General features: G+C 31.6%; 2 protein-coding genes across 3 annotated transcripts; one reads left to right on the top strand and one right to left on the bottom strand.

Moving 5' to 3' along the window:
- Positions 1-225: 225 nt before the first annotated feature.
- Positions 226-1963, top strand: LOC101507162 (H/ACA ribonucleoprotein complex subunit 1-like protein 2). Its single transcript, XM_004493104.4, has 4 exons — positions 226-485; positions 592-740; positions 849-964; positions 1658-1963. Exons 1-4 carry the CDS (start codon positions 317-319, stop codon positions 1824-1826), a joined length of 603 nt encoding a protein of 200 aa, XP_004493161.1. The 5' UTR covers positions 226-316; the 3' UTR covers positions 1827-1963.
- Positions 1964-2889: 926 nt separating this feature from the next.
- Positions 2890-9993, bottom strand: LOC101506382 (glutamate dehydrogenase 1). Of its 2 annotated transcripts, none has more exons than XM_004493101.4 (10): positions 9855-9993; positions 6077-6208; positions 5835-5948; positions 5455-5676; positions 5147-5221; positions 4934-5050; positions 4105-4355; positions 3828-3903; positions 3669-3755; positions 2890-3297 (listed from the first exon to the last, which is right to left on the bottom strand). In XM_004493101.4, exons 2-10 carry the CDS (start codon positions 6182-6184, stop codon positions 3112-3114), a joined length of 1236 nt encoding a protein of 411 aa, XP_004493158.1. In that variant the 5' UTR covers positions 6185-6208; positions 9855-9993; the 3' UTR covers positions 2890-3111. The 2 variants fall into 2 exon arrangements, with proteins under 2 accessions (XP_004493158.1, XP_004493159.1); XM_004493102.4 differs by lacking the exon at positions 9855-9993 and adding an exon at positions 6634-7010.
- Between the last annotated feature and the right edge of the window lie 544 nt (positions 9994-10537).

The raw sequence follows: 10537 nt of genomic DNA, 5'->3' as shown, positions 1-10537 counted from the left end.
TATCATAAAATTCTTTTAAATTTTTACAATTTTATTAAGGGTAGTTTGGACATTTTAAACATAAATTTTTTTAAATGAGGGGGTATAAGATAAATTGAGGGGTACAAAAGCCAACTATCCGAGGTTAGTAGCTCCCCCAACTTCGAACTGGGCCGTGGGTTCTTGTCCAAAAGAAAAACCTCGGCCCATACAGGTCTCTTCACAAACCCTAATATTCATCACCAAAAACCCTAAAACCCCAAATATTCCCTTGCCCTGCCATTCTTGAAGCTCACAGTATCACAGCTCACAGTATTACCACATTATTTGCCAAACAATGAGACCTCCTAGAGGTGGTGGCCGTGGTGGTGGTTTCAGAGGTGGCCGTGATGGCGGCTTCAGAGGTGGACGTGACGGAGGTTTTCGTGGCAGAGGTGGTGGACGTTTCGGCGGTGGTCGTGGTGGAGGCGGCTTTCGTGATGAAGGGCCTCCCTCCGAAGTCGTAGGTACGCAGAAAAACGCAACTTTATCTACACGTGCTTTTTTTCAAAATAGATTTTCAATTTGACTAATAGTATGAGTTTAACGAGTTACTTGATTTTTTGTATGCAGAGGTTTCAACGTTTATGCATGCTTGTGAAGGAGATGCTGTGACAAAGCTTACCAATGAGAAAATTCCATTTTTTAATGCTCCTATATATCTTCAAAACATGACTCAGATTGGGAAAGTTGATGAAATCTTTGGTCCCATCAATGAATCTGTGAGATTTTTTCTTAGCTTGCTGGTTGATTTTTCTTCTTCTTTTATTGTATGTTTTGTAGAATTCGGCTGTGATGTGATTTTTTTACTTGTTTTTTTTGTGTTGCAGTACTTTTCAATTAAAATGATGGAAGGGATTGTTGCTACTTCTTATTCAGCCGGTGACAAGTTTTACATTGACCCAAGGAAACTCTTGCCTCTTGCAAGATTTCTTCCTCAACCAAAGTATGTTCTCATTGCTTCTCATTATTTCTGTTTATGTTTCTAACACTTGAACTATTGTATAATTTGAATGCTACATTGGTGTAATGTATTGTATTGCACATTCCCACATCATAATGTTTAATTATGTTATAACATTGCAAATAATGTGTGAACTGCTATATATTTCATATGAAGTAGTTGTTGTTATTTATAATCTAACGTAGTGATTACATGTACATTCATTATATTTAAAATGAATACAAACTTTTGTTGTGATGGAACCAGCTATGATTATATATTCCTTATGTTTAAAGGATTCTTAATATTACGGTTGTTGATATCCCTGTTATTCCACCCGCAAATTAGTCCATGGTACATATCCAATTGTAAGTGTGAGAGGGACTTTTTGAAATGTTGCTTCCTTGGCAATTGGACTTTTTGTTGGTGGTTTACAGACGAAAAAGAAGTCAGGGATAGGGAGACAGAGTTCCTTTTGGCCTTTTTGATCTTTTCTATAAACTGATATATGCTAGAATAAAAACAGCTTGCACTGTCCCAAAATGTTGTTAGTTATCACTCCACCTTTCCTTTTGCCAATTGTACATGCATTGAAATCTTTAAGTAGAACAATTTGTTGTTTTTTGGTGGCTTTGAAGTGTTATAAAGGGGTTTGAAGCAATTCATCTTAACATGATAGCTTGATTATTATTGCAGGGGACAAGCACAAGCTGGTGGTAGAGGTGGAGGCGGAGGAGGTCGTGGTTTTGGTAGAGGTGGCCGTGGAGGCGGTGGTTTTCGCGGAAGAGGTCCTCCTAGGGGTGGTAGAGGTCCACCTAGGGGTGGTGGACGTGGGGGTGGTTTCCGGGGAAGGGGCAGGTTTTAGGGAAATTTTGTGTAAAATGTTGTTTGCTTCAGTCATTTTGCTTGGATGATCATATAGGATGTCCAATAGAAGATTTAATGTTGAATTGACTTTTATTTACTTTTGATGAATTGAATTGTTCTGTTTAAGTTGTTCAATAGGATGTTGTGTTTTAATTACTTTTATTTACTCACTTAGATGGCCGTAGAGATTGATTTCTATTCAAATTATATTGATTCTGAAGCTCTCACATCCAACCTCATCAATCACTCTGGAAATTTTTAAAAACCATATAATAGTTTTCAGGAATCACGATGGTAGTTTGTTCCTCATCCACAGTTGTAGCAGAATGATTGTGCGCGCCGTTAGACTCTGTTTTGGTTTGGCTTATTTTTCAGCTTTGGAATCTTAGAAGGAACATGATAGAGGTTGTAGTAAATGTTTGGAAAAGCTTTGTTGTGCTTTATTCATCCGACGATCGTAATCTCCCTAACTTTTTTTATATGTTTTTCCCTCTTTTTTCCATAAATCTTGCATACATATTTTAGGCAAAATATTTCTTACGGACCTTAACTTTATTTCAACAACCTTAATTATCATCCAGTAAAAAATAAACAAATAACTCAATTATCATGATACTTTGAATTTTTCTATCAGCCTCAGTTATCCTGTAAAATTACATTTAAATTGCATATTATGTTATAGACAAATAGTAAAGATTTAAAATTCGAAATTTTTGTTTAATTTTTTTTTCTAATTACTCTTATATTGAATTCTATGATTTTCAGAAAACTTGTTCATATATCAATCTTTTCAATATATTTTCACACTTCTTTTTTTTTTTTCATTACATCTTTAGCTTTGCCTCTCTTCCCTCTTCACATTGGAGTTGTAAGAGAATGATTTTTGTATTTTTTAAAATGGATTATGTGAATTCCCGTAGCTCGGGCTAACGAAATATCAGTCGTTGGAATAAGGAAGCGATGGATATCTTACTAGACTGAGCTGCAGAGAAAGATTCTGAGTTGCTAGTATTTAAGTATTTTAAGGCTTTTAGTGTACAGGCATGTATACACTAACTCAATAAGCAATAAGTAAATGGAATATTAATTAATCTAAGAAAAGTACATAGAATGCTCTTCTTCAATTTGTGATAAATCAGATACGAAATGGATCCAATAAACCTTGGGGTGAAAACATAGTTCACCCAAGCTAAACACATGAAAGCAGCAAAAACTTTTTGACAGCAAGAATAAGTTAACTGAGACTAAAGCTATCTTTTATTCAAAGCAGCAGCTACAAGATCTCAAGCTTCCCAACCCCTAAGGACAGTAGCCCTTGCCACACGGTTAACTGCCAAGCTGAAAGCTCCCATTCGAAGATCACATTCATGAGTTTTGCACATCTCTTTCACATCTTTGAAAGCCTTGGTCATGTATGTCTTTAGCTCATTGTTCACCTTCTCCTCATCCCACATGAACCCTTGGATGTTCTGTTTTTCACAAAAATCACCTCATAAGAAACACCGACACAAACACAAACAACAAGCACAACACTGACACAGACACCTAGACACCGTATCATGAAAATCACCACATAAGAACTACAAAAATGATATTAATTGAGTTATAAGCTGTGAAACACTTACATAGACACATACATCAAACAAACACAACACTGACACATAGACACCAATAGTAGTTTAAGAAAATGAAGGTAATGGAATATAATCACATGTGTCAATGTTGTGTGGATAAGCTTTAAATTTGAGGTGTCAGTGCTAATAGATTATAAGCCTTCCACATATACAAAATCATCCATCCATATGAAATTAAGTTTTCATTATATAAATGTAATACATACCTGAACCCACTCAAAGTAGCTAACTGTAACACCTCCTGAATTTGCATATATGTCTGGGAGGATGACAACACCTTTTTTCTTTAGAATCTGCAAGTTAGGAAGTTAGTTAACAACACTGCATTGAGAAAAGGGAAGGAAAGAGAAAAATATAAAACTAACCTCGTCAGCATCTGGGTCAGTTGGGTGATTTGCTGCTTCAACTATAAATTTTGCCTTGATTTCATTTGCATTTTCCCTTCAACCATACCAAAACAATAAGAAAATGTATTAGCTATAGATCTTTCCTTTGTTATAAATAACTTTAGAATATTATATTTAGTTTTTTGTTTTCAAAGTAAGATATGATATGATACAGCACTTTCTAGTTTGTTGCTCCTTATTATTTGCCTTTGTTAAGAAAAAAAATGACTTTTTGTAATTAAATAAGAAAAAGCACCTATTGATGACACCCCCGAGAGCTGCTGGGATTAGAACATCACAATCTTCAACCAATATTGAGCTAGGATCAATTGAATCACCACCATGGAATCCTTTTACTCCTCTGTGCTCTTTGGTATGCTTGAGTAGGCTTGGGATATCAAGACCTTTGCTGTTCTTTATGGCTCCAGTTATGTCACTCACAGCAACAACTTTTCCACCTTTTTCATCAATTAATTGTGCAGCCCAAGATCCTACATTTCCAAAACCCTAAAGAAATACACAAATATGAGAGCATGAGTATATCTCAAATTCATCAACAGCAAAAAATAGAAGTCATAATATTGTTTCAAATTATGGACTGCATCACATGTTGTGGCCGCAATATTGCAGCTGCAGCAGTGCTTGCAACCACATCAGTCTGCAATTGTGTTGAATTTAAATCACAGCAAAAATCTACATCATGACGCCGCAACTGCCACAATGTAGTAGGTGCAACGGTCGCATCGAGCCGCATTAGGCCACAACAGACTATATAGTTTTCACACGTTATTTTTCTGTCTTCCTTATGTCTTTATAGCATAGAATTAGAGGATAGTTGAAAGGATTAAAGATATTTTAAAGTGATAGAGGGTTGATAATGAGATAAATGCGGGATTTTAGAGAAGAAATAAGAGATGTGAATTATAAGATTAGTAATGTACTATAATTTTATATGCTAATAAAAGTAAGTTCACGCCACAACAACTACAATACGCATAGCAACAACCACAATGTCAACAATTGCAACGGCCACAACCGATTTGCGACCGCAATTTAGAACCCTTATATAAAGGCATAACAAATACCTGAATGACAAACCGTTGTCCAGATACAGTCTTTCCATACTCATTAAGCAAAGCTTCTGTTGCAAACAGGACTCCTCTTCCTGTAGCTGCATCTCTACCTAGAGATCCACCAAGATCCTAGTTTGACAAAAAAAAGGAATGGCTTATTAAGCATGGTTTCGTCTCAGTTAAATGGCCATTGGAATAAAATAAGAAACACAAACAACTACTTACAATAGGTTTTCCGGTCACTACTGCAGGAGAGTAGCCATGAAATTTTGAATATTCATCTAGTATCCATGCCATGGTCTGCATGCATACCACACAGTAAGATATAATAAAATTAGCCCTTATTTAAGTCAATTATTATATAATAAAATTTCAAAATCCAAAAGTAAAATCAAGGTTTTCAACCGCAATTGCGAACGCAACATCAAAGATTTTGAAATTTCTACAACCATATTGTGCCCACAATTGCGATCAGACACCTTGAGTTTATAATCTTTAAAACAGAAGGAGATTAACTTCTGTGTACTACTAACCTGTGGTCCAGTTCCCATATCAGGTGCAGGCACATCGGTGTGAGTTCCAATGAGATCATGAATTTTCTGAGTAAAAACTCTGGTAAGTCTCTCTAACTCAGATATACTTAATTCTGAAGGGTTACACCCTATCCCTCCTTTGGCACCACCATATGGTATATTTGCTACAGCTGTTTTCCATGTCATTAGTTGTGCTAATGCATTCACTTCATCAGGATCAACCTAATCATTCCAATAAATGATTCAAACTCAGAACTTAATGCCAAAAAACATACACAGCAGTTTCAAGGACTAGTTCATTCAAAATTTGTCATATGAACCATCAAGTTGAAATGGTTAACTTTTATCAGACATGTAGTAGTGTTAGGAATATAAATAACCTCAGGATGGTATCTGATTCCTCCTTTCATAGGACCTCTAGCATTATCATGTTGAACTCTGAATCCAACATAAGATTGCAACGTGCCGTCGTCTTTAGGTATAGTACATTCAACCTGAATTTTCATGACAACATCATTTAGAATCACAACAACAACAACATGAAAATATGAAACAGAGCATACTTTTAGTACTAAACAAATTTGCAAGAACACAGAAACACAAAACAGCTTTGATTGTTTACCTTGATTTCTCTGAATGGAATTAATAAACTTTTCTCAAGCTTTGAATCCAATCCCAAAAGCCTAGAAGCTAACTTAAAATTCCTGTTGGTAGCTGCTAATGCATTCATTTTTCCTTTACCAACCAGAAGAACCTAACACAATATTCACTTTTTATTTATCAAAAGATATACAAAAGACGCGGAAAACAGATCTTGCAGTTATACTATTATTAATATTTGAGACTATAGAATACAAATTTCTTGTATATGAAAACAGATCCATGTGACAATATTTATATCAATACATAATAGCAACCAGAGACAAGGTCAACAATATAAAGTAATAAACTACTAAAGTTAGGTATATATTCCATATAAAACAAATTGGATAAGCTAGAGCCAGCAATGTGCCATGCCATGTGTATCAACGTCACCGATTAATAATCATAAAAATTAGGATGATACCAAAAAATTAAAAAACATAAATAAAATCCAATCAGATGCATAAATAAATCACCTAGTTTACTCTAATAAAAACATTTAATACTAGAGCTACAAACATGCAATTGAAATGTTACCTGTTAATTTTGTGCCCTAACTTCTTTTAAATCTCCATGAACAAAAATAGTGATATAGTACTTATAGACATCTAGCATGTTCCTCTATGTAACAATTTAAGGAAAATTTAATTAAACTTTAGCTTTTGAATGAATTGTGTAGCCAAACGCAATGCCCCTTAAACAATCCTATTGGGCCAAAACGTTAGGTGATAATAGAACAAAAAGAAGAATCTATTGAAAATCACGTTTGTACTATGTCAAGAAGGTTAAGAAAATACTTAGGAATCTGTATGGAAATTTTGGGAATCATTAGTTCTAAATGGCTATAAAATTATGTGAAGAGGTATGATCCAGGTGAATCCATTGTATCTATATAAGCTTCATAATTGTCGATAAGCAGCCATATATGTCTAGGAACATAAATTAATTATTCATTTTTACAAATACACGTCCTGCGGCTTATACTGCGGATCATGATTTTATGCCATCTTATGTTATATTATTATATGTTAGACTTAAATATTAACTTTTTTTTTTGACAAATTTAAATAACTCTTTAGTACTTGTAATATACACATTTGATTTTAGCTCGGCGCAATAATTTTTTTATAATCGTGTCATTGCTACATGCAAGATCAACCAATTAGCACTACAAGTTACAACCATAATTTCTTTTTACATTTCCTAGACCATCAAAACAAAAAAAGGTATACATGCATGTGTCAGGGAATAAAAAGTTATGTAAATTATTTTAACTTTTAATATATTTTGTTATATTTAGTTAATATTATTTATATAATTTTTAATATAATATTTTTAATTATATATTTATGATATTAATAATGCATCAATATCTAATAAGGATAATTTAATAAAAATAATATTTTATTTATTTATATATTTTTGAACATATATAAAATTATTAAATAATTCAATTATTTTAAGATGGAAAGAAGGAGTAATATTTCATCACAAGTCCATCTGACAATTGCAGCATGTGACAATGCCAAACTTTATTAAATTACTACTAGTATTTTCCAAGTACTTGCCTTCTACGATGCCCAAACCCCTAATGGGAAATTATTAATCTTATGACTTTATTGGCTATGCAGTTCCTTTTAATATATGAACCTCCCCCAGTTGACAAGGTTGTTCTGCTTTTATATTTTGCTGACAAGTGTGTGTGCATATATTGGCTAGGCCGTTTCTATTAATATACATAAGCCAACATAGCATTACTACTTCAACCATCACTAATAGAAAAAATTAAAATGACGACTAAAGTAGAGAATACAAAAATAAAATTGGTCTCTAACACTTAAGACAGAATTTGAGACGAATTGTCTTTTTTTTTCCGTTTCTAAATTAGTGTCGCCATTTCGAACTTTTTTAGTAGTGCACTCAAATTGATATATGTAGGTAAAATAAAAAGATATACTATTGTTAGGAAGTTAGTAAATTTTCTAAATAAGAATGTGATGTACTATTAGCATTTTTTGTTGTCGAGGTCAGATTATGCGTATTAATAACCCGAGATGCTAATATTTTTAGGACAAAATTTGAATAGACTTTTTTTATGTATTAATAATTATTTTATATGGGTTAAAATTGCTGACAAAACATATTTTGGAAATTAAAAGTTGAAGGAATAATTTAGAGAGATTGAAAAAAATAAATGTTATAAAGACTAAAAATATGTTTAATTTATAAAAGATATTTAAATAGGCTGATTTTTATAATAAAATAATATATTAAAACTTAAATATTTATATTAATTGGAAAACGTGAGTAATGGAATAATTGAATAATAGTATTATTGTAAAAAATTATTAAATACTATCTTAATATTTAAAGTGATAAATAATTTAAAATATAAAATATTTTGAATAAATGAGTAAAATAATGAAAGCATCTCTTTTGCTTTGAATAATTATATGCCTTAATTATCTCCCTTCCCATTCCAAGTTTGTGATTCTTGTGTTATCCATTTCTCACACACAACGAATCAGTTCAAATACACGTCAGTATGTAATCATCATCTACCATGAGTCAAATACTACTATAAAAAATTATAAATGGACTTACTTTTTTATTTTTAAAAATGGACTTAATTCTATATTTAAATATCAAATCAAATTTTAATGATTTGTTCTAGTGATAAAAAAGATATTGAATATGTAAGTTATGAATTCCATCTTTCTTAGTGTCATTTATAAATATTCAATTATCTTTTAAAAGCTTTTCTACTTTTTCTTAGTGTCATTTATAAATATTCAATTATTTTTTAAAGATTTTTCTACTTTATCTTCACCTTAAATTTATTTTATAAAATTTAGACTAAATAGTACGTGGGGTCCCTTAATTTAATTTTAGTCAACGTTTTAGTTTTTATATTTTATTATTATTAATTTTAGTTTTAAATGACAATATGATCTTTTATGTAAATGTCATCTAAAACCCATAAAATTAATTATTATCTTCGATATAATGCAAATTTCATCAAATGCATAACTCAAATATTCAAATAAACTCAAAATTTTATCTCCAACAACATCAAATTCATCAAATAAATAATGAAAGTATTAGTTTATTTAAAGATTTAAGTTATGAAATTTGCATTATATTGAATATGATAATTAATTTTATGGGTTTTGTTTGAAAATTTTGATTATTTTTTTGAATTTTTGTAAATAAATGATAATATTATTAATATTTTAAAACATAAAATATCAAATTATCACTTAAAATTAAAATAAAAGACAAAATATTAAAATAAAAGACAAAATATGTATTCGCATCATATTAAATTTACATAGAAACAAATAATGGTGTGCGATGAAGGTGCATGCAAATCACAAGGGGGTAATATTTATATAATTCATGTTCATGTTCCTATCTAATCTGTTTATGAATTTATATAGCACTATTTTTTGTCTATAAAAAAAAGTTTTTGGTTTCAACTTTAGTCAGCACTTTGCATCAATGGATTAAATTAATCCAAACAAAATAACTAGATAAATTAAGTCATGATTATCACGTTATTAGTTGAACAATACTACTTTAATTTAAACAAAAGAGAAGGCATCATGATCCATTGGGAAGTTCCTTATACCATTGAATTACTTGTTTCCAACCACATTAAACTTGAGTGAAGATAGAAACAAAAGCAACAAAATTTGTTCAACACTATATTATATTGATAACATTTACTAAAATGCAAGAGAGTTAAGAAAACATACCAAGAAATGGAGAGGGAAATGATGAAACAGAGTTACAAAACAGAGTGAAACTGAATGGAAGTTATCCAACCAAGACAAGGTTTAAGGAGCTCCAAAAATGAAACTAGAGAAGAATAAGAATTCAATTCCCCAAGCAGGAATCCAATTCAATTAAAAAAGCAAAGTCCTTGTTATTTGCATACACCAAAAAAATATGCCAGAAAGTAGTCATTCAAATCAACATGGTTTGGTCAATCAGAATCATCACAGTTGAATCCTGCAACAGAATAGGATGCTTAATTATGTGAACAAAATATAAATGTTCAATTTCATAACACCACACCCACTAGAACTATATCATAACAAATGATCTTAATTCTAAAAACTTACCATCAACAATTACAACACATCACATGAGCATCATTCATCACTAATAGCTAGAGTTAAAAATATACTACTAATATTACCACTGCCAAGTGACTATTTATAAATATAATTTGTTTTGTTGAATTATTATTATTACGTGAATCCAACGCGATTCCCACAAACCACAAATTAGTCACAACATTAAACTATGTGATGACATGTTTTTGCATATGACAAAGTGAGGTTAGATCCATTCCCACACTACTCTCCTATGTCCCAAGACAAACAAACAAGTTAGTGATTAGTGTATAGGTTTTGGTTTCCCAAGATATTATTAG

Source organism: Cicer arietinum, chromosome 3, assembly GCF_000331145.2.
Source record: "Cicer arietinum cultivar CDC Frontier isolate Library 1 chromosome 3, Cicar.CDCFrontier_v2.0, whole genome shotgun sequence".
NCBI lineage: Eukaryota > Viridiplantae > Streptophyta > Magnoliopsida > Fabales > Fabaceae > Cicer > Cicer arietinum.
The sequence above is the reverse complement of the archived record's forward strand: the minus strand, read 5'-3'. Positions and strand labels throughout refer to the sequence as shown.